Genomic DNA, 24,438 nt, shown 5'->3' with positions numbered 1-24,438 from the left:
TTGAAAGAGCTGTGTGTCGCTGAATGTGTGCATTGATGACTGAAAGACCTCTTCTGCTTCCATTTATCTGTTTACTATAGTGTGTTGAATTCATGTTAATGTGTATTTAAAGACATTTCAATAAGTGGAAAAAATTGCAGGGTGGAATATAAAAAAAAAAAAGTCTATCAATCAAAACTTTCGCAACCCCTTTGAAGACCTCGGCTTTAGAGGAGTCTTTCCAGCAGAGGGGATTCAAATGATTGATCCTCCTCTGCATGCTGCAAGACCTTTTATTAAACAATTCATAGTCCAGAATATCTGGCATCAAGTACATGCCTAAAATATGAAGGACAAGGGTCCCTGAAGAGTAGGGTTGGGGGCCACTGATTTGCAGACCCAGGTATTCTCACAGGTGGTTTGACTTATTCTAATTAAGGCATGACAAATGTTTCCAATATCTGAAGCAGACATCCCCAAAGTTGGGCCTCGAGGGCCGCTGTCCTTCAGGTTTTAGAAGTTTCCCTTCGTTAGCACAGCCGATTATGATTGCAGTGGATGAAAAGCGTGTTAATCAGCTTTCAGTTAAAAATCAGCTGTGCTGGAGCAAAGAAACCTCTACAACCTGCAGGATGGCAGCCCTCAAGGACTGAATCAGGGGATGCCTGATCTAAAGATTCACTCCATGTTTGAATTCTAGGAAGTCCAAAGTATTTACAACTAAAGCCAATGTGAAAACTGGCAACCACGAAAATAAGACAAGGCAAAAAGGTTGGAACTCTAACTGCTCAGAACTTTATTTTGAGAGAAATAAGGGTTAAAATTAAATTAACATATAAAATTTGGTTGGGCAGGTCTGGTCTGTAGTTTTTAAAAAGGGGAGGTATACACATGGAGGGAAGGCAGCTTCCAGGACAGAGGGAGAAAGGCTGGAGAAGAAACCAAATAAATCTAAGAGGATGACTTAGACATGTATAAAAAAAGAAAAAAATAAAGAGACAGATGCAGTTAGTCATTAGAAACCCCACCCCCATCTGAAATGTCCTCATATGTGATCAGTGCTACTGCTCTCTCCTTTTCCTTTTTCTTCCAGGAGGATCATATTATTATTTATCTTCACTCTAATATAAGGTAATGTAACAATTTTTCCTGCAGTTTTGAAAAAGTAAACAAAACATCCTTCAAAAATAAAATGCGGCAACCACTTTATGTTCTACTATTACATATACAGTATATATATATTTATATATAAATACATACATAAATATCTTACATGTACAACCAATTTTGAAAAGAAGGGGGAAGAGAGAACCCAAAAGACTTATGAGGACTTGGGGAGGTGGGGAGAGCATAATGCTCATTGTAAGGGTAGTGTGCCTGGTTTTCCCCCCCTGTGTTTTATTTCAAATTTACACACACGCTCTCATGCAATCACGCAGCCTTTTGGGGGGATGGGAGGTGGGAAGCATTCCTCAGTTTGCCCAGTAGGGAGAGCTGCCGTAGCTGGACTTGCTGCCTTGGGTTTTCTGCTGCATACTGCTGGACTGATTGCGCTGACCTGGACCACCCTGCAAAGCCCAAAATAATAGTTCAGCTCAAGCTCCCGTTCAAAAGCATGTGCTTCATCTGAAGTCCTGTTCAGCCAAGAGATTTTTTACATATTTTTATTAAGTGTAGTCATTGTTTACCTGTCCGTCTTGTGTTAAGTGATGGTGCAGCAGCTGGGAGTGGGGCTGTTGGTGTGGAGGCAGGATGTGCAGGAAAGGAGCTGGAGCGTAGCCAGGTGCTCCACCAGGATTCATGGGGCCCGTCCCTCCCAGTGCTGAGGGCAGATTGAAAGGAGGTGGAGTTCCTGTATGGAAGCCTTGCTTGTCAAACGACTGAAACGGAGAATTGCAAAGAGGACATGAATATATTAATGTGAACCATAATGGTCAGTTGCCACTCATATTTTTAGCTTTCTCCAAAGGAAACAACTATTATTTCTTTAGCCCTTCTGAGTTTGTTAAGCCTCTGAGGCTGTAACCCAGTGTTATTGATGTTTCTGGATCTGACATCTTAAGGCTACTCACTTTAGAATTCATTTAAAAAACAATTTTCAAAAAAGAAATCAAATGTAACCCCCCCTATTTTAAATACTTGAATGATTTAAAGTTCTGTTTGTACAATCTGCCCTTGTTTTGAGAAAATTAAAAGAAAAATCTTACTCCTGCCCAACTTGCTGTCAAAAGCCCTAAATGCTCCAACCCTCTATCCTCCACATCACTAAAAGCTTATAAGCCCAAACAGAAGAAACATCAATAAACATTAAAAACACACCTGTGTTTTGTTGTATATCGAACCACCCATGTCAGGAACTCCACCACCAGTTCCTGATCCAGATAATCCGGGTGCTGAGAGATTAGAGAAAAAGAAATCTTTCAATTAAAACTGCAGTGAAATGTGTTCATTGTTTAGTAGTAAATTTTAAATGTCTGTTTCCATGTTAGTATTACAGACGCCAGCCCGCAGAAAGAAGCAGATTAGGTGAGGAGGTGCAGAGGCACGACACCTCAGTTTTTCCCCACTCCCTGCAATTAGCTGCTGTGTCGCGTGATTCCACTACAGCAAGTGAAAAGTGTTTCAGTATGCACGTGTAGTGTGTACCTTTCCCTGGGCCGCTGCCTGCTGATTTTGCCTGTGACTGGGCAGAGCCGCCATACCCTGTCTTACTGTATTCCCCAGCATGGGCTTGGGACAGGTCATCAAAAGCTGAAGGACAAGGAACAGTGGAGGACAGAAAAAGAGGGGAGGGGATCAGAGGAGAAGGGAGATGAACAATAAAATACATGAAGAGGAAAATAGATGGGAGAGGAAGATGGGATGGGGGCAGTTCAGAGTAAGATAAGGTAACCTGACAATGATGGGAAGCGTGACTATATGTTCAACTTCGGGAGTGGATTTTAGCTAAGCAAGCAGCATAGGCAAAAAAATAAAATAAAAATTAAAAAAAATCACAGGCCACACACATGCAGCAATGTTTCCTTCTTCCTCAACAGACTTTGGATTACATATTAGCCATTAGAAAGAGTCACCGCTACACTCAGTTTTAGGTTAACTAAAGTATGGGCTTTGTAGACTATCAGCTGAAAAATAAACCTAGGTATGTCCCACCTGCACCGTAGGCATGCTGCCCATAACTTGGCTGATGCTGTTGGTGGTACTGACTGGAGGGGTTGGCCAAGCCCATGGCAGGCTGCTTGGCAGAAGCTGGAGGCACAAACACGGTGGGGCCATACTGGAAGGCTGAAGGAACACCAGGCATGCCAGCATAGTACGGCAGACCTAAAGCAAGTAGAGAGGGACAAAAACAATGCTTGGTACTGGATTTAAAAGAATCCACTACCCAAAATACCATTGACTGCCTGAATCTCATTCTTTCAAAAATTACAACGTTTGCCATTTTCATTTAATTTTATTTTAGTTTTATTTCAATCAATATTAAAATGATTATATTTGGACAAGAGGACTGCAGCACTAAACCATTTCAAACCCTACCTTTTACTTGTACTGAACAGTTTCAATATTAATCAGGGTACAGCTTTAAAGGAGAAGTCCGGTCATATTCAGAATCCAAACTTCTGCAAGTACTTTAAATATGAAATTATTACATACCATTCAATTAATGATACCCTTTTTAATAAAGAGTAATTTTCATTTGAATGTGCTTTACTGGACACATCCATGTTTTTTGAAGAGCACTACTTCCACCTACCAGTTTATGACGTCACGGTGCGTTATCATCTGTTAATCAAGTCCCAATGCTGTATCTGGTGTTTGTCACAACGCGCTATTATCCAAGTAATGTTTTTTTTTTACTTTTATCCATTGTATTACAACATCCAACCACCATGCACATAGGCATTGTCAGTTTAACTATGATCTCGCAAATTTCAAAGGTGAAGAAGGTGAAGGTGAAAATAATTGTTGTTGATTGCTGATGTGCCTCATAGTTCCCATTGATTTTGCTTGTAAAGCAGAGAGAATGGCGCTCGGTTTACTGCAAATGATGCCACTGCCGGAAGATATGAGGAGTGAGGTGTTACTATGTTTGGGCAAGAACGGTCGCTCCGGCACTCAGCGATCATGAAGAATATTATTTACATTTTTTTAATAAACGCCAAATTCATTAAATCACCGTGAACGTATTAGTTTTAGGTATAGATAATGATCCGGACTTTTCTTTTAAAGACAGCCTCTCTGTCAAACTTAATACTACCAATATATTTATTTTCAAAATTTACCAAAAACTGTATGCAGGTCCCCTAAAGTTTAGTGGATATCATTTATTACAGGATAACCAGTAAAAATGCAGAGTAGAACTAGTCAATTTCTCCACTTTGAGATCAATTAAGTCTATCGATCGACTGTATGGGTGTAGATATGGATTACTAGAAGCATAAACTAATGCAAACCACATGAATGCTACTTGTTGGGTTGGTTGGACTCACTCATTCTTGTTAATGCGAAGATATCTGCCTTCTTTCACTACTGATAGACCACTGATCTTTGTCGTCTATAAAGTTGAACTGCAATGCTTTGGTCTAAATGTATTCTTATCTCAGCTCCATGATCATCGTTTTACTGGTTTTCTAATGTTCTTTTTAGCCACAGAATAAAAAAATATATATAAAAAAATAAATAAATCAGTATATCATTTTTAAACTGCACAGTGCGTTTTAAAATGTTTCTATTCATTTCTAGTTTTAAAAGATCAAGAAATGTTTAGGGTAGAGGACGTGTTAAATGATCCATTGCCAGGTTTGTTTTCTTTACCAGTGTATCCGTAGCCAGGTGGCAGAGGGGGGTTGAGGAAGGCCTGGTTCTGTGTCTGCTGACCCTGGTTCTGACCCTGTCCCTGTCCTTGAGTCCCTGTCTGCTGGGTCTGTTGGGGCTGCGACTGCACTCCTGCTGTAGACAGGCTGGTCGGGGGGGCTGGGGAAGAAGAGTCATTCCTGCCAAACTTCGTTGCCTCACCTGAAAAAAAAAATAAATAAAAAATACAGGAACATTTAAAAAAAAATCCTTATGAGGTTAAAAAAATTGCAAAATATATATCTGACCACATGGATAGATTTTACTTTATAAAAAAATATATTTTCTAAAGATTTGTCTAAAATCAACAGAATTGTCTTTCTTTTTTTTTTTTTTTTTTACTTTTAATGAACCTACAGAGATTTTAAAAAGTTTTTCTACTTTATAACTATAGAGTACAAGTAAAGAATTTGAAGTGTAAAATGAAGGTAGAACTTTTATGCATGTTAGAGATAAAGGTAGAGAAGCCAGGCTGACATGGTTTGGACATGGAGAGGAGCAATAGGAGCGGGTACATTGGTAGAAAGATGTTGAAGCTCTTTTTCAAACCACATTTTACTCACCAGAATATGGATTATTAGCTAAACTGTCTCTACCAGGGATTGGAGCTGTAGCACCAGGGAATGTAACACCATAGTAATCCTTATGAAGAAAAAAAAAAAGAAAAGTTAAGAGAGTAAACTGTAAATGCATTTAGCATGAAATAAACAATCATAAACTTAATAGTCCTTTAACTATCAAACAACAGTGGCCAGGATGTCAGTAGAGACAGATTGATGTGCAGCTGAATTGCTGTCTAGTGTGTGTGATGAAGGAAAAAAAAAGATTGAGCATATATTTAAACAAAGAGATACGGTTAGTATTGTCACGCTGATAAACTGAGGTTACAAGTCTTTGGTGCTACCAATTTACTATGAGTAGTAAAAAGGGATTTGGTCGGGTAGCTTAAAAATAGAGCAGGTAAAACAGACCCAAGACTAGCAAAGAACCAATATCACAACCAAAAATAGAAACTAATGTATGGGCAAAAACTGAATATTAAATATAAGACATGGAAATGGTGAAGGTGAAATTGAACAGGATAAGAACAAATTTCACATTTGTCAAGTTGAAATAAAGAATCATTTTGCAAAAATAAGCCTCAATTTCAGACACGTTAAAACTATGTGACTTTCATGGATTAAAGAATGTATAGGGATCGTATTGCTTATATTAGAGCAGCGTTTAGCAGAAAATTTTAATTAGGTTCTAACTTGGTAAGGGAGAAGCGCCAATAGTGAGAAAAACTGACTCACCAAAGGTAGTCGAGACTGCAGCATTTGCAAGTCTTCATATCCATAGATTTGCTGAAGAAATAAAGGATAAGTAGTAGATTAGTGTGTTGTCATATAAGTGATATATCTAGGGGAAAAACTCCAGGAAGCTTCCTGTAACAGGCACTAAAACTCTGCTCTGAGAAATTAAAACCGCATTTTCAGAGAGGATTACATTTTTAAAATGTTCACAAAAACTATAGAGTGGGATTTATTATTTGTATTCTGAATAAATACTTCCTGAAACCATAATTTCTGCAAATACAAGCAAATACAAACAGTGAGCCTTTCCCTCTTTGGTACACCGAGACCTGTCTAATTAGCTCAAGATCAGATCAGATAATGAACATCTGTGAGCTTTATAATTATTCTTGTGACTGTCCATCGTTATTAGAGGCTGCTGATAAATCTGCAGGCCGACTTATTGGGCTGATTTTAGCATCTGGCTCATTCATTGGCCAAAATGTGGCCGATATAAAAATTCTACTTTTTGCAAACAGCAAAAAGAAACTTCTGCCGTGTGTCGATTCTGCCCCTCCCTTTCCATGAGATGCTCCATGCCACCCCTCCCCTCAGAGAGCCCTCTCTAAACTACCCTTGCCCCGCATATGCACACTCTCACAGCTGCTGCAAGCATGGAGAAGCATGGGGGTTAAAATCAGAATGGACAATAGGGAGAAACTAAGCACTTTCTAAAAATACTATATCGACAAAAAGAATAGTTTCACTTTGGTTTCGTACAGTATTCCTGCACTCCCCCAGCTGTGCAGTTTGCTTGAACATACAGTCTCTAAGGCAAATTTTATCGCATTGACTCCCATCCTTATAAAAAATTGGGAAAGTTACATATGCCGTAAATCAGCCTGTAAATTTGACTCAATGTTGCTTAGTGCCGTTGAAAGCGACACAGACCCAATCAGGCCATCAGAGACGTGTCAATACAACTGTTGTAAGTCCACATATAACCACAAAAGTTATAAAATATATGAAGGTTGAAAAGGTACTTATTGTTGGTTTAAGTGAATAAAGATAAGGCACTGAGAATTAGGAAAACAAAATTACCGGGTAAGCAGGAAGCAAGCCACCAGGACCCATAATGTACTGGTTGGCCAGAAGTGGAGGCACTCCTTGGGCTAAATTAGGAGGAGCTTTACCTGTAGGGGAGAAACATAAAATAAATAAATACAAGTACTCATCCATAAATACCTATTTCATAAAAATTAAAAAAACTTGTATGTATGGATTAGAATAAAACAAATATGGGTAAAAAATATAAAAATCTGGCATTTGATGGACAAAAAAAACAAAAAACACAGCCAATTTAAAATAGTAATCCAGGTCTATAAAAGTATGAATGTACCAGAGGTTGTGGTGAGTTGCGTGGTGTTGCGGCTGCCTGCAGCTGAGATTGTGGTGTTTGCACCATTCTGAGCCAGTCCTGGTCCTCCTGATTGGTAAAGACCATTGGAGGATGAACTACTGACGATAGGTGCACTAGGAGTGACAATTTGGCTCGATGATGAAAATGCATGAAGACTGCTGCTGTTGCCACTTTCCTCATTGGTTATCTGGTTCATAAAGGAATATGATCAGGAACATAAGACATTTAGGTGTAAAAAAATTTTTTCTTTCATTGTTGCCTGAACATACATGGAAGCTTACCGTGAGGGAAGAACTTGTGACAAGAGGTGTTCCGGATGAGTGAGTACTGTTTATGTGACTACAAAGAGAATGAGTTCAATAATATGATCCAAATGCAATTCACAGTTTTAACAAAATCTTGATGTGTAAGTTTGGAGATTCAGAGATTATTTTTCTCCACATTATAGGATTAGGATATGTGCTTGTAACCATCATTATCTCCATGTCAACTAAAGGTAGGAGTGAGCCAACCATTACCTGCTGAGGGATGAGATTGGAGCAGAGTTGGATGGTGTGACTACAGGAGAAGGAATATGGTGTCCAGATCCACCATCACTTGTCATAACAGGAGATTCTGTTTTCACTGTTCTAGATGATGAAGCACCTGGTTTAAAAGACGAAAATTTTATCTGGTGTTCAAGATAAACTTTTTTAATAGTATCTATAAAAGAGCAGTACGTACTTTCTTGTGTAGTCTGTGTCTTCATGACACTGTAGCCATTCTATAACAGATGGGGTGTAAATTAAACATATTTGCCAATCAAAAGCTTTATTAACTAACAAAGATTAAAATACTTATACTTACAGTTAGAGGAGCAGAACCACCCGATGGGACCTCTTTGCTCTGTGAGAAGCCAAGATGAGGAGGCAAAGTTCTCGAGCCACTGCTCTCCACTCGGCTGGTTGCAGTTGGGACGGAAGAGGGCTGTGGAGCTGCTGCACTGGGGAGACCAATTGAAGGGGAGGGAGTAGCACCAGGCAGGCCCAAAGAAGGGGAAGGAAAGTTGGCATCTGATATGGCTGAAGGCAAGCTGCTCATGTGGTCACTGTTCGTAAGAACAAGAGGACAGGAGAATTTTCTGAGAAACAGAGGATAAATGAGGCAAGGCTGTACAATATATGGAAAAAATTCTAAAATTAAAACGTATATGTGGGGAAAGTTACTGCAGAGATAAACAGTTTAGATAAATATATACATTCTGAAAATTGTATTAAAATGTTAACTAAATTAAAAAGGTAACTAATTAATTGGGCCTAACCTACAGAACATAGTGTGCGCTGTACTAGCCACTTTCATTGTCTGCGCACCGCAAAATCCAGCATTACTTTTACAGCAGCGTGTGCAGGACTTCTTGTGCGGCACTTGGCTTGGAGGATGCCATTGTGTATATTGTGTTCGCGCCGTGTCCTTTCTGAAAGCCCTCTAATAAGGTTCTTTGTTTAAACACTATATAAACAGGTACCAATGTTTTATTATAACACAGCAGCTCAAAGGAAGTAACTCATCTCTATACTGCTGCAACAACGCAATGTGAAGCTGCACCTAGAAAGAAGAAAATGTTTAATAAAAAAAATATGGTTTGAAGAGATTACATTTTTTCTCCATTGCAGGAAATATAGCATGGCATGAGTAAACAGAATCATGCATTTCACTGAAATCAACCCTTGAAAAGAAGCTTCACTCACCCATATACAAGTCAAAATAAACAGTTTGTGCTCCTCCAGGAAAATAAATAAAGATTCAGAATAATGAACTAAAGCATTTAATTATCTGAGGGGGAAAAAAATGCCTAAACATTATGGTACATTAATAACTCTGCTATAGATTATAATGGATACCAGACCTTTACCAGGGATCTAACTAGTGCAAAATTGTCAAGAATCAGAGAAATTAGGGCAATAAGCTGAATTTTATTTAGTATGGTGCCAGCAGACAGAGTGCAACCTCTGAAGACAGAGGTGTTCTGATCAAAAGACGATTCCTAAAAAGCTTGTCAGCCAAGCTGAGTCAGCCAGTGGCCAGAGAGCTTTTTGTCTCTATACCAGAAAACACACCATCATTGCTCTAACATTATTGTAACAGCAAACGTCTAATGAAAGATTCCCAAGTGATTAAAGAATGTATAGAAAAAGCAAGCAAATTAAAAAAATAAAATGACTTCCTTGAATTTAAGAATATTTGACACAAGCATTAGCTTTTTTTTAAGATCTAGGAAATGATTTTTCAGGTAGATACATACACCCATTGGTGCGTATCTATATGTCACACGGGCTGCTCTTACAGAAAAACTCTGCATTGTAACCTACGAGGGTCAGATCAGTCACTGAAAGGGTAACTCAGAGCACTTTGTCTGAGCCAGTCCCATTAAACGCTGTTGTTAAGCAACAATACAGAGGTGACAATCACTTGATCAGACATATTGTTTCTCTGATGTAGGATTTAATCTACAGAGTCAAATGTGGCCTTGTCTTTACATGTTCCTCCATGACTTTAATCTGCTGCTTCAAAGTGCTCTACTATTAGATTATTACCAGTGGCTTTTAGGGGGGCTAAATCTGGAAGTTATAGGTCTAGTGCCTATAGTTGCTAATAGTTACAGCACTGCTTTGCTGTGTACAATAGGATGGTGTATTTTGACAGGAACATAAAAGCTTCTGTTATCTGCATCACTTGTCAATAGCTAGTATGAAACCGATTCAAATAAAGGATTTACCACCTTTTATGTATAGGACAGATGGGATTATTACATATCTGAACCAATGGCCTGAAATCAACTGCACTCATTACTACTGGACCTGGATCAACAACCTGTGTTGTTCCTCTTATCCACAAGGATTGCCTAAAAAAAAAAAAAAAAAAAAAAAAAAAAAACTCGTACCTAACGGATCCTGACTTGGGGAACATGATGCTCTGTGCTTGTGTGGGAACAGCTGCAGGAGAAGGCATGGTTGCCTGAGCCAAGGTGGACGTATGCTCACGGGCCAACTCTGTCTTAGAGTCTGCTGTTACACTGCCAGATTCAGATCCAAAGTCAAGAGCTCCAAACTGAACATTCAGACCAGAGATGTCTGCTGAGCCGGGCATTTCCACTGCTGAAGCTGGAATCTGAGACACAGAAAAAATGTGTTGTAGAAAAAGACTGTAACCAGACACCGGTGTTAATCATGTACTCCTAGTTGCAGCAATGGTAAAAAATAAAAATGAAAACAGGGGAAAATATCAAGTTGATATGAGGTAGAATAAACCAAAGTCCGTGAAACTGCCTCCCATCTCCTCTATACAAAAGTACAAGTTAACTTCATGCTCCATCATTTATGTAATAATCTTATTGACTAGAATAAAGAGTCCATATGTTTTACCTTTGATGGAAGGGGAGCTCTGCGTCGCTGAGTCTTTAACTGTCGCTGAGGGGGATCAGTGGCTGAAAGCTCCAGGCCCGGCAGCTTGCTTCCTGGAAAAGATCCGTCTCTTACAGGGAGGCCAGAGGACTCTTGACCTGATATTAATAAAATTTAATCAGACACAATACAAATAGGACTCCAAACACAAGGATTAAAAAAAAAATAAATAAATTAAGACACAAGACATGATCCCACCAACAAAAGCTGCTAAAGCCATTTACTGTTATTTATTTTTTAGGCTGAAATAGCACAGAATTAGACAACACTATTTTACAGTGGTATTATGATATTCTCATGGCCTCAGATAATGGACTTGTATCTGTGCTCGTCCTGTTGGATCTTAGTGCTGCATTTGATACAGTTGACCATAATATTCTTTTAGAAAGACTTGAATATTTTGTTGGAATTAAAGGAACAGCACTAGACTGGTTTAAATCTTATCTATCTGATCGAATTCAGTTTGTTCATGTTAATGATAGATCTTCAACACGCTCAAAGGTTACCTGTGGAGTACCACAGGGATCAGTGCTAGGACCAATTCTCTTTACTTTATACATGCTCCCAATTGGTAGAATTATTAGACAGCATGGGATTAATTTCCACTGTTATGCTGATGATACCCAGCTATATCTGTCTATAAATCCAGATGAAGCTAACCCATTACATAGATTACAGGCATGTCTTGAAGACATAAAAACCTGGATGACTCTTAATTTTCTGCTTCTGAATGCAGACAAAACAGAAGTTATAGTCTTTGGACCAGAGTCTCTGAAAAAGAAACTGATTAGCCAGTCACTTCATTTGGATGGGATTAAACTGATTTCAGATAATAAAGTAAAAAATCTTGGTGTTATTTTTGATCAGGACCTGTCATTTAAATCCCATATCAAAGAGGTTTCTAGAATTTCCTTCTTTCATCTGAGGAACATTGCAAAAATTAGAAATATCCTGTCCAGGGTCGATGCTGAGAAACTAGTCCATGCATTTGTTACTTCAAGGCTGGACTATTGTAATTCTTTACTATCAGGAAGTCCACAAACTGTAGTTAAAAGCCTTCAGCTGATCCAAAATGCTGCAGCCAGAGTTCTAATGAAAATGAAAAAGAGAGATCATATCTCTCCTATCCTGGCTTCTCTTCATTGGCTTCCTGTTAAATCAAGAATAGAATTTAAAATCCTCCTTCTCACATATAAAGCCTTAAATGGCCAAGCTCCATCTTATATCAGAGATCTGATTGTTCCTTATGTTCCTAACAGAGCACTTCGCTCTCAATCTGCAGGTTTACTAGTGGTTCCTAGAATTTCTAAAAGTAGAATGGGAGGCAGATCTTTTAGTTATCAGGCTCCTCTCCTGTGGAACCAACTACCAGTTTTAGTCCGTGAGGCAGACACCCTGTCTACTTTTAAGGCTAGGCTTAAAACTTTCCTTTTTGATAAAGCTTATAGTTAGGGTGGCTCAGGTTATCCTGAGCTATCTCTATAGTTATGCTGCTATAGGCTTAGACTTTTGGAGGACATAGGGACCCCCATTTCATCATTCTGCTTCATTCTCTCTCTGTTCTCCTATTCTGCAGAATCTGTTAGTTCAATCTCTAACCTTCTGCTCTCTCTGCTTTTCCTCAGAGTAGCTTTGCCTCGTCTGTTCCTGTTTGGCTGTGACGTCATCCTGGAAAAAAACATCAGCTGTGCTGCTTCTATCAACACCCTTGTTAATAGATGTTGGAGATCGGCCTGTTTTCCAGTGTGGTCCTGTTTCTCTGACCGTGACTGAGTGGATGTGCTCTCTTCGTCCTCTGGCATGGGAGCTGCCTTGGAGCTCGTCTGCCTGGCTGTGTGTTTCCTGGACGGGGCCGCCTTTTACAGCTGCTTTTTGTATCTCTGCTTCTGTCTCCTTGAACCCCAGTCGGCCTCGGCAGATGGCCGCTCACACTGAGCCTGGTTCTGCTGGAGGTTTCTTCCTGTTAAAAGGGAGTTTTTCCTCTCCACTGTCGCTACAAGCATGCTTAGTGTGGGGGATTGTATTTGAGTCAATGAGTCAATGCAATCAACTGGTTTTCCTTAGATAGAAAACTTTGTATCAATTTGACTGTATGATCTGGTTGAACTGTAAAGTGCCTTGAGATGACATGTGTTGTGAATTTGGCGCTATATAAATAAACTGAATTGAATTGGTACCAGAAAAAAAAAAAAAGGTTTTAACACTGGGACTCCCAGAATTCTGATCATACTAGAACTCCCACTGGCCGTCAATGTGACGGCTGACATTTTTCCCAATGAAACGCATGAGTAGTGATGATGTCATCAACTGAAATGGTTCTAGTGTGCGATATAAACCTATTGTAGATACGTAAACCTTAAAACAAATTTAATATATACTTTTCAAAGGCTGTATTGTATGCTATTATTGTGTTCTAAAGTTGTATTAAAAATAAATCCGTAGAGTAAGACTGTTTTACTACACAGGTTCAAAGTTTGAAATTACATTTTTATTTCCAGAAATTGATCAATTCCCCCCAAACATTTCCCGCAGACCACTTTTTCACATTTACGACAAACGTAATATGAGCATTTTTTTGTTCAGCGCTGAAGCACCTGGCGCGTTTTCTATGCCTTGCCAAAGCTGCTCTTCAGCGGCGGAGGTGCTGGAAACCTGCGGTTTGCCTGCAACTGTTTTACCAGTTCAAGGATAAAATCTCTGCGTGAAAAAAGTGACATTCAAACTGCTCCTGAAAAAAACCAATGCGCTTATAGCTGATATTTCCATATAGTAAAATACAGCCATAGGCAACCTTCACATCGGAGCTTTTACAGAATCCCTTCTAATCATCTGATCCAACACATCCATCCCGACCTGTGTGTGGTTATAGTAGACTATGGGCTCTGGTTTGGCTTTAGGGCTGCTGAGTGTAAAAGCTGAGGTGTGGGCAGTGCTTGAACAAAAGTTTCACTATTGTCTGATATGTCTGCGTTTTCCCGGGGCTGGGTGATCATCCTCGGACTCACTGTCAGAATCTGAGCCGCTTCCTACCCAGTCCTCCTCATCGGTCTGTCCCACTCCGCCAAAATCCCCATCAAAATTATAAGCTTGTTTCGCTGTTAAATTTCTTCTGAAAGCAATTTTTCCGTGTTGGCCAAAGAGTTCTCGGTAGAATGTTGGTTACTAGGCAACGGTAACGAACATCAATCAACCGCGGCACGAATTTACAATGCAACTAATAGAGCCGTCAAAATGATGGCTGTGGGAGATTGAGGTAGAATTAACCATATTTATTTTTTACGTTTTAATTTTATTTAAAAAAAACTATGTGAAAATGAAGGAAATATGGAAATGGAAAAAGTCATTTAACATGAGCAACATAAGATTAATTTAAGTATATTTCTTTCCCTTTAAAATCTCAGAACCGTCAAAATGACGGCTGTGGGAGTTCTAGTGTTAAAGTGTGAACCACTGTGTAGGGCACCTAAAGCCAATCCTCCTAGAATTGAACTCAATAACAGAGTTAGAAAACTGTATAAGCTTTACCCAACCCTCTCATTGAGGCAGCACAGTTTGAAAGCTGATCTATCCAAGTTAGAAGCACAATGCACTACAGGCTGGCATTTAAAGAGAAATAATACTTATATAATTTTAAAAAAAAATTTAATTCCACTTGTTCTATTTTCTATTGTTTATATATGTCTAATTGTTAACAGTTGTTAGAAACCACTCTTATAATAAATTTTTGATTTTTAAAACTGCAGCTGGGGATATTGTTGTTTTTCTGCATTAAAAAGAAAAATATGGGCCATGTTTTATATATTGCTTTATCTTCAAGTACAAGACATCTTCTCAAAACTGGAGATGTCCTGATACAACCTTTTACGTTTCAACCTTTATTTTTCCCAAATCGATACTGACATAAGCACAAATCACACATTTTTATGACAAAATTTTCATGGTGGGATGTTAGTGGTATTATTCAATAATATAACAGTCAACAAAAGTAGGAATGAGAATAACACTTAATTACCTATTAAGTGATATTTTACATAAATTTTAAACAAAAGCAGAGATGAGTATTAAATTGCCTATATCTGAGCTTTTGGATGCAACCCTTTATGATAATTTTGGTTTGGACCGACTTCCATCATCATTATTGGGTCAGGGCATCCCTACTTAACACTGACTTACTCAACAGCTTCAAACTGTACCTGGTGGTGTGGGGGCCTGTGGTGCGTGTGACTGAGACAGGCCTGGGGGTTCTGTGGTGGGCACCATGGAGGACTGCTGCTGCCTCTGAGCAAGCTGGCTGAGCACTGCAGACGGTTCTGGCTGATGTTTCATTTCCACTTCAGAAAACAGAAATAAATATTGTTATAGCTGAGAAAACTTTCTAGGGATGGCAAACTGAGCTTAAAAATCTAATGAATAAATAAACTGATATCTAAATAGCAATACAATTTGTCGATCTAGTGACTTCATCACACAGAGCACACACACAGCAGATAGTATAGATAGTTTTTATAATGTATTTATTAATTTAAAAAGGGGCTTACAGTTTTGGGATAGAATTGGGCCATTTTCCACCCTCAGAGACTTCGTATCTGCAGTAGGTGAGGAAGCAGGAGCTGGACTCTGTATTGGAGGCTGTCCTGGGTCTTTGGAGACACCGCCGCTGCCAGTTGCCAACATCTGACTGGTTCTCTGAGGCAGCCGGGGCCCATTAAGTGTCTCAGACATGCCAACGTCTGCAGCTGGTCCCTGCTTAGGTGCATTCAGGGAGCCAAAACCAGAACCTATGACTGAAGACTTGGAGCAGAACAGAGGAAATACAAAATTACTACAATGGTACCACAGAAGTAATATTGATGAGACATAGGTTTAAGAGAAAACAGTAAGTTGTACCAGTGCTGCATGTGCATATGTGGTGCTAGCAGAGGCGGCATGAGCGTAGCTGTTGGCTGTGGCATGTGCGTAGCTGTGTGTTGCAGTTCGTCCATTGTGGTGGGAGTTGGTGAACACCAGGCTTTGGCCCAAATCCTCTGCTGAAGGACCATCAACAATTGCTCCCAAGTCAGAGTCCACAGAACCTCCTACACTCACTCCAGTTTTAGGCAGTATGCTAGCCAGGTCCACACTGAGCCAATGCAGGAAACGGAGAGAAGTGATTAAGAGATCAGTTTTGATTTTTTTTATCTGTTCAAGGTCAATAGACCCCTAATGACTTACTTGTGTCCAGCTGTGATGTGGTTGGCTGGAGCTGAAGAGGCAGTGAACACTTTGGTCTCAGACAACTGTGAAAGAGCATAAGGAGATTTATTTTGTTGACATGGTTCACATTGTAAAATACTGAAATCTAAGTACACCAATTTTTCTTAAAATAAGTGCATGTTTTCCAAGGTGCATAGTTGCCATGAAAAGATTTTAGGATTTCCAATTCCTATGGGAATCCCATCCCAATTGTACTGTTTTTGTAAGGTGATGTTCAAATTTCTCAATAAAAATAAAAAGTCAAAGAGCATTTTTCTTGAATTGAGCAGGTAAGCGAGACGCTTGTCAACGGAATAAAACAGTTTACATTTCAATTAAGAAATCAACTACGACCCTTAGTTCAAGTACATAAACGCCATCTTATTTTAAGGCTACAAATAGTCATTTCATTGGTAGACCTTACTCACCTACTCAAAGTAGCAAAGACTGAAAAGGAATTGACTACCACAATACATTTCCTACAAGCCAATTATAAGCCTCAGTTCTTTGTTGTGTTGTTTAACCCTTCAGAGGACTGTGTTATGAATGAGTGTTTGTACATCTTGGGTTAACTATATAGTTTTTTATGCTTTTATGGATGTTACATGTTTTTACAAAACAGTAAAGGCAGGCATTTAAAAATACCAAAGCTTCGCAAGCTTTTGCAGAATGTTTAAAGTATGCCAAAACATTGCTGAAAATGATCCTTTAAACCAATATCAATAAAAAAAAAAATGCATCTTTAGGTTGCAGGTCAGTTTTGCAATTTTCCTCTCATCTATAATCAAACCCTTACATCCTCACTCCATTCTTCTGAAGTCCACTCTTCCAGATTGGCACGCCATGTTCCTGACGGAGGCAGAGAAACAACAAGCGGTCAAGTGTATGTTTAGATTAAATTCCATCATTTCCACACTAACTAGATGCAGGGATCACAAATTCCAGACCACAGCCACTAAAATCTAGTTTTTAGAAGAGTAAATAAAGAGTAATCAAATATAGGCCTGTCGCGATAATCAATAAATCAATTAATCGCACGATAAATAAAAATTATCCACCTCATTTAATTTATCGGCTATATCGTCTCTGCCTGTGTTTTTCTCCTATTGATGACGCTGGATGAAAAGGCTTAACTCCGGTGCCTTTCCTCATTTTTGAGGAGGGAGGAGGAGTGGACTATCATATCAGGTAGCCGAAATGGAAATGGTATGAAAGCCGAGCGCAACAGCCGCAGTGTGGGAGTATTTCGGATTCAAACCAAATGACAGAGCCAAACCACTGAACCTATGTGAGCCAGTATGTCGCATTTGTCATAAAACAGTAGCAACTAAGCAGCAATACAACCAACCTACACATGCACCTTAAGCACAACCACCCAGCAAAGTTTCTCCAGCTGGAAACAAAAAGTACAAGCGGTGTACAAGTTTGTGACAGTCCACCATCACTGAAGCAATTAATCGACAGGCAGCATACAAAAAGGATGCCGCAAAGTGGCGTGCGCTCACAGACAGCGTAGTTCATTTAATTGCTAAAGAGATGCTTCGATTTAATATTGTTGAAAAGCCGGCATTTCGAAAAATGTTCCAGACATTTGATAGACAGTATTCCCCAGAAAACATACATATCACCAACGTGATATTTTGTATATATATTTTTATTTTCACTGTGGTTTTATATTGTGTTTAGTTTTTATTCAAGTGTATTTTAAGTTAACAGAGACTGAGAGTCCACTTAATTTTTATTTCTCGTTTTATTTTATTAACCAGTTCCAGTGTTAAGTGTTCTGTTGAAAATAAAGTGTGCTTATCTTTGGCAGGAAAATGCATGCATTATTACGTCATTTCCATTAAATCAGTGTAAAAAGGTCTTGAAACAATATTATCGTTTATCGCAATAATTTTTGAGACAATCTTTCTGCAAAACTTGTTATCGTGACAGGCCTAATCAAATAGCCCAATTAGGATCTTAGCATTTGATCAAGTTTTGGAATTCCTTAATTTGCCATGCTGTCCATCAAATGTGAAGAAACTATGAGGTCTCTAAAAGCTGTACGAAAGGTGGTCTGAGGACTGCAATTGTACATTAGAGCACTTGCTGAAGTTTATAACTTGTCGTCTGGATCTGGAACAGTGAATTTATGCTACTTAAAAAGAAACTGAAATAGCCAAGAAAAAGAAGTAAATGTTGCAAAAACAGAAGCAGAATGTGGTTGCTTAATTTATAGTATATTATTTACCAGTACACTCAGCAGTTTCATTCCCCTCCAATCTGTCCTGGTTTCCCCTGGAGTTCGGGGTGTAGTCAGCAGGATTAAAAGTTCTGGGGGGTAAAAATTAATTGTTTGTCACTGTAATCAACAACATCTCGATTAGAGACCAGTTTAGGGCGATTCTGTCACATATCATTTCAACATCAGTCAACTTGTGCAGCTCTGATTCAGTGCATAATAAATCAGTGCATGTATCGGCTGAACGATACAAGAAAAATACACATATTGTCTGGGTGAAGTATCGCTATCACTAAACTCAACACAACTAAAGATTTAAAGGAGAAGTTCGGTTTTTTACACTTTTAGCCCATTTTCTGTAGTGTCCAGGATGAAATCGAATGATCGACACCAAAAGTTTGACAATTGGTCCTGTCTCTGCTTTTTGGCTCATTTAGAATCCACCCCTGGCTGCTTTAGAATGGCTTCCATAGAGCATGTCCGATAATGTCCTTAAAACAACCTTAAACTTTCTTTTTTTTTTAAATATGCTACTCACCGGGTCGTCAGCGCTGTTCAATGACGTTCCAAAAAAAGTTTCGTAAAGAAAAAACGTTCCTGTAGTGTTTTATTTAGCATTTTGTAAATCCCATTGAGTTCTGTAGGAATAGTCAATATTCCGCTGCCACCGGAAACGGAAATGGGGCCTGTTTACACAGTTGTAGTCTTTTCGCTTCACTCTGTGTACTCCGACGTCGAGGTGCTAACGTCTCTGTTAAACACTTTAAAAAACTCTGAAAATGGAATACGAAAGGTGGATTCTTGATTCTCGACGTCGGAGTACAGAGAGTGAAGCGAAAAGACTACAACTGTGTAAACAGGCTCCATTTCCGTTTCCGGTGGCAGCGGAATATTGACTATTCCTACAGAACTCAATGGGATTTACAAAATGCTAAATAAAACACTACAGGAACGTTTTTTCTTCACGAAACTTTTTTTGGAACGTCATTGAACAGCGCTGACGACACGGTGAGTAGCATATTTTAAAAAAAGAACGTTTAAGGTTGTTTTAAGGACATTATCGGACATGCTCTATGAAAGCCATTCTAAAGCAGCAAGGGGTGATTCTAAATGAGCCAAAAAGCAGAGACAGGAGCAATTGTCAAACTTTTGGTGTCGATCATTCGATTTCATCCCGGACACTACAGAAAATGGGCTTAAAGTGTAAAAAACCGAACTTCTCCTTTAAGTATGTAATATATTGTCTCACCCCATTCCTTGTGAAGAAAACCTGTTTCCGACAGCTCCCCTTCCTCTTCCACGACCCCCAACTCCTGGGGAGGAAAAAGAATGTAAGGGCATAATTAGAATCCTTCAGCCTTAATTTCTGACTGAAGATTTTATAATTGGTGCTGTTGGTCTAGTAAGATTGGTAAGCCAAACAATCAACTAAGGAGTGTACCTCTGCCCCGACCCCGGCGCCCACGGTCAGCCCCTCTCTCAACAGGAGTCATTTCAAACCCATTTTCCTCTGAACGACCTATAATTTAACCAGAAACAAAATGGGGAAAATAAAGCGACTTTATGAATATACACACATTCAACAATACTCTGGCACTATTTTATCCTTTCCTACCTTCACGACCACGGCTGATTCCTCTGCTTCTCCTGTTGGACACTCCACGTCCACGGCTGGCCTCACGATCTCCCTTCTTCTCACGGCTCTCTTTTAAATCTGAGCTTCCTCCCTCTTTACCAATACTACGCTTCTTTCCCACAGTCTCCCAGGAGGTCTGAACAGCAAACAAAACAAATATTGGTACAAAATGGTGCATTAAATGTGTGATTAAAGCAATGCAGAAATTTCTGAATTCTTTGTTTAAACAGAACTTTTTTTTTTTTTAAGACGAGTTAGACAACTTGAAAGAATCTAAATAAAAAAAAATCCATAAATCTGTTTCGGCGTCGGCTCTTACTGTGTCGGAGGTGCTCTCAAGCAGAAAATTGATGGCCCTGTTTACATCTTCATTGCAGTCATGAAGGGCAACTACGCATTCATCTTGGGTCTTTCCAGTTACCTCGATCAACTGGGAGCACAAAACAACATTTGATGTTAGGTTCAATCAACAAAGTTATTTGCGTGAAGTAGCATTATGAATCTATGCTAAGTTACTTTCTTTCTATCTGATATATTTTAATGAACATACCTGTTTGACCTTGTCTTCAAAGTCAGCATCATTGTTGTCATAGATCATCTGAGCTAAACGTATCTGCTCAGCTGTAGCCTGCGAAGAAAGAAGAAGAGTTCAGCAATTACATCAGAAAACTGTGACGGCCTGTCCTTTGTGAAGATCTTTACTTATCGGATAAAAGGAGAAGCACTCAAATTTCAACAAGCTTGCATTAATACCTTTGAAGAAACCCAATGTTTACGAATTTTACATTTTAAATAATCCCTGAAACTGATAAGCTATTAGGATGGAAACCCTTAAACCTATATGCAGTAACCCGTGTTTCATAGAGTAAGGCAGACCTCAAGTTTAATTCATTAAGTATACAAGCAGAAGCTGGAAGATTAAATGATAAATCAAAGGAACTGCGTTCTACTTCTGCCATATTACAATATTCTTTAAAGGTTTCTGTCACTTCTTGTGAATGAAGCAAGAGTACCACACTGCAGAGCAGGATGCTGCCTTTTTTGCCATCAATGTAGGAAGTATACACTGGAAGATTTAACATTCAACTTAATTGATTTAACGTAGTCATATCAAATCCACTTACCCCAGGTCTGGGTTTCTGATCCACCAAATTAATTTGCTTTCAGGGAGTGAACAGAAGGTATTCATTTAGGTTTAGGTATTTATTCCACAATCCTTAGGTTTCTTCCAAAACATGTCATGTGAACTTTTTTTAATGCATCTGAAACATTTTTATCAGCAAAAATGGCAGCACACTGGCTCTGCAATAGAGTGGATAAAGCTCTAAGTAAACAGAATAAATTCACCCCCTGAGCTCACTTTGAAATATCTCTTAAGTTACAGCATGCACACTGAAGAGTGTTGTCAGCAGACTACATCCGGATTAAATAGGGCACATTTCGGATCAGATGTTGAAATTTCCAACAGATTGTTACCCATAGCCAAATAAGCTTTAATTGGGATGATTCTGTTCTAACCTCTTTTTGATGGATCTCCATGTTTTATAGTATGAAAAAGAGTAATTATCTCACCTGTATCTGTTTTTGTGGCTGTGTTGTTTGGGTGGTTGTGGGCAGTGTCTTATCCCGAGTCCCTCGAGCTGGATTGCTGACCACAGAAGTCATCATATACAGTATATACAAAAAAAATGTACAAAATAGAAAATATCTGGAAAAAACAACAATGTACAGATAAATTATTTGGAATGACAAGTGTGGGAAATGTAAAACTGAAGTAATGTATTTAAAGAAAAAGCATTTGGGCAAATGCGACACACTACAGCTGTACACTCTATATAGGCAGACTGACACACAGTTATATACCATGTAAGACTATAACCTCACTATCTGCCCCCCCACATCCCTGGTTAAATTTAGCCAGCCAAGAGAGGACTGTCCTGGTGTCATCTTGCAGCACCCCCACCTTTTCCCCACACAAAAACACAGTAAGTGTGAACCGGTGTTTATAATAAAGAGAATACATACTCTTACTATTAACAGCAAGACATTTCACATGAACAAATGGAATATAGATTCAACGCATTACAAAAGTGAACCGATATAAACCCTCAAAACTGACATCGAAAGCGCAAAACCAACAACGATTACGTCACAAATGACCAGCCAGTTAACAATAAAACCAGAATAATTATTTGGAAGAAGACTATCTCAAAAACGGTAAAAACAATAATATAATAAAAAATCTGCGTCACGGCTGTTTATGTATAGTTGATGAGCAGGGAAAAAAAAAAACGTAATACAGACTACGTAATTTGATTTAACAGAGTGACTTTCCAATTTTCTGGCAGAAATAACTCAGCTTAATTTAACTGACGTAATAGGGTGTTTGACGTAAAATTTAAAAAAAAGAAAGAAACTTACAAACTAACGTTCAGCCGAGTCCGTAAGGGCTGTTGCCTAGCTAACCTCCTGCCTTTGTTCTTCCAATAGCCGCTACGCCATCCCTATGAACCGTCGTGTTCAGATTAACAAATATCTTCAGAGTATTTTACGGTTGCTCAACGTGCCATATAATCGAAATGCCGTTATATACGATTAAAAGGCAGGCTGGGAGGAAACAACGAAACATCTCAAGTGAAACGACACCCCTTTGTGTAAACCCGAGCTAAAAGCTAACATTAGCAGCAGGCTAACACTTCAAACGAAAGTAAACGCAGTTGCGTGTCTCCCCCCCAAAAATATTTAGATATTTGATTTATCTTACTCCAAGGAAGGTGAAACCAACAAATTTGCGGAAATGCAAGTAGTTCATTAAGCCAAAACGACTAATGGAGGAGATATATGCTACCTTCCCCGGCATGTGAAAGGCCTTTTTCCAAATACAACACAATGGCTCAGTTAGGAATGCGTCTCGCGTGTTAGCGAAACACCAAATAACCCGTTCCAGACTAATTTATACACATGAACGTTAATCGCAGGCTATGACAACATGATCAAAAGTACCCCAGCTAACATTTGTTCTTTAATTTGAGGTGGTTTCTGATCATCATTCACTAAACAAATCTGACTTTATTTTACCTGCTAACACGCTTCGCTCAGCCAGCAGGCAGCAGCAGATAGTGTCACGTGACGCACCGCGCCGTTGTTTAACGTAAGTAAGCGACGCTCCACAAACAAACGGGAAGACCAATCAATATTAATTTAGGAGGTCACATGACATAAACGTCGCAGCAACGTGAGCGTGGCCGTTTGGAGTGTGTTTACTAATGTGATTCAGTATTTAACAAAAATTAAAACAAAGTCACTACATTTACGTGTCATCTTAAAATTTGGTTTCTTTCTGTGTTTTTTTAAAGCAAATTTAGACACATCGATATATAACAGTAATTTAAAAATATTTTTTGAAAAAAAGTCAAGTGTTATAGCTTAATTGACTAAACTAAATCAGGAAACACATACATGCATTTCCAGTTAAAAGGTCTATTTTTAAACACAGATGGATCACGTTATTTTCCCGCAATTAAAACACTGTTTACTTTTTCTTTTAATTTTTAGGGCTTGGACAATAAATTTTTTCAGCTCTTTACTGTGAAAGTTAGATGAAACAACATAGTGTGATTGATAGAGCCTTCTGGAAAGATGCCTTTAGTAGTATTTTAAAATATTTATAGAGATCTCAGTAGAATTTGATATCAACTTGACTGTTAAGAAAAATAAAATTAAACGGGTGGATAATCCAGGTCCATAAAGTAAACAGCCTATACAGAGATTAGGGTCAACCATCCAGCACAACAACACAGAGTAGAGGCCAATTACTGGGTGACAATGATGAAGGAAAACTAGCCAGGGTTTAAAATTTCTAGATCTGGATTATCTACTTCTGTTTAGGCAACTTCACCTTAAAATAAAGCCACAGCATGCTAAACGGAGTCTTCTGGAATGCTAAGATCTAAACATGGCAGTCATGCCTCAGCAAACTCCAAATTTTTCAATTAAGGTTTGCGAGGAAAATATTTTTGCCCTCTTAGTAAAAATTAAAAGGTCAGACCTAATTTTGCATAAGAAAACTGAACAGTGTGTATGTACAGTTTGACTTAAGTAGAACAGATCACACTAAAATCACATTAAACCTTAATACAGTCATTATGTTTTCAAATATTTTTCAAAATGTCAGAAGAAAACAAAAGTCAGAAATTGATTCAACTGATTTTATGTTTGATATAAATAAAAAAATTATCAAATGAAGAATTTTTTTTCAAATGTAATCCACTAAAGTCTTATTTAAAGAGACACTCACAGTTGTCACCATTTTAAATCAAATCTGATATTCATCTCACAAATGACGTTCTACCAAAAACTTATAATCACCTATTTAT

General features: G+C 38.7%; 1 protein-coding gene across 1 annotated transcript; it reads right to left on the bottom strand.

The window, feature by feature from the left end:
• Nucleotides 1-751: 751 nt before the first annotated feature.
• On the bottom strand, nucleotides 752-23,269 carry LOC119790138 (ubiquitin-associated protein 2-like). Its single transcript, XM_038295512.1, has 29 exons — nucleotides 23,141-23,269; nucleotides 21,635-21,770; nucleotides 20,613-20,690; nucleotides 20,382-20,492; nucleotides 20,042-20,198; nucleotides 19,868-19,945; nucleotides 19,676-19,739; nucleotides 18,436-18,518; nucleotides 16,996-17,048; nucleotides 16,179-16,243; nucleotides 15,855-16,086; nucleotides 15,506-15,758; nucleotides 15,161-15,298; nucleotides 10,929-11,065; nucleotides 10,448-10,674; nucleotides 8,374-8,614; nucleotides 8,251-8,290; nucleotides 8,046-8,172; nucleotides 7,809-7,866; nucleotides 7,507-7,714; nucleotides 7,209-7,300; nucleotides 6,129-6,179; nucleotides 5,397-5,475; nucleotides 4,795-4,995; nucleotides 3,133-3,303; nucleotides 2,626-2,730; nucleotides 2,299-2,372; nucleotides 1,668-1,859; nucleotides 752-1,547 (listed from the first exon to the last, which is right to left on the bottom strand). The coding sequence occupies exons 2-29, from the start codon at nucleotides 21,728-21,730 to the stop codon at nucleotides 1,452-1,454; spliced, it is 3,507 nt and encodes a 1,168-aa protein (XP_038151440.1). The 5' UTR covers nucleotides 21,731-21,770; nucleotides 23,141-23,269; the 3' UTR covers nucleotides 752-1,451.
• Nucleotides 23,270-24,438: the final 1,169 nt, after the last annotated feature.

Source organism: Cyprinodon tularosa, unplaced genomic scaffold (genome assembly GCF_016077235.1).
Source record: "Cyprinodon tularosa strain WSP-4 unplaced genomic scaffold, ASM1607723v1 ctg356, whole genome shotgun sequence".
NCBI lineage: Eukaryota > Metazoa > Chordata > Actinopteri > Cyprinodontiformes > Cyprinodontidae > Cyprinodon > Cyprinodon tularosa.
The sequence above is the reverse complement of the archived record's forward strand: the minus strand, read 5'-3'. Positions and strand labels throughout refer to the sequence as shown.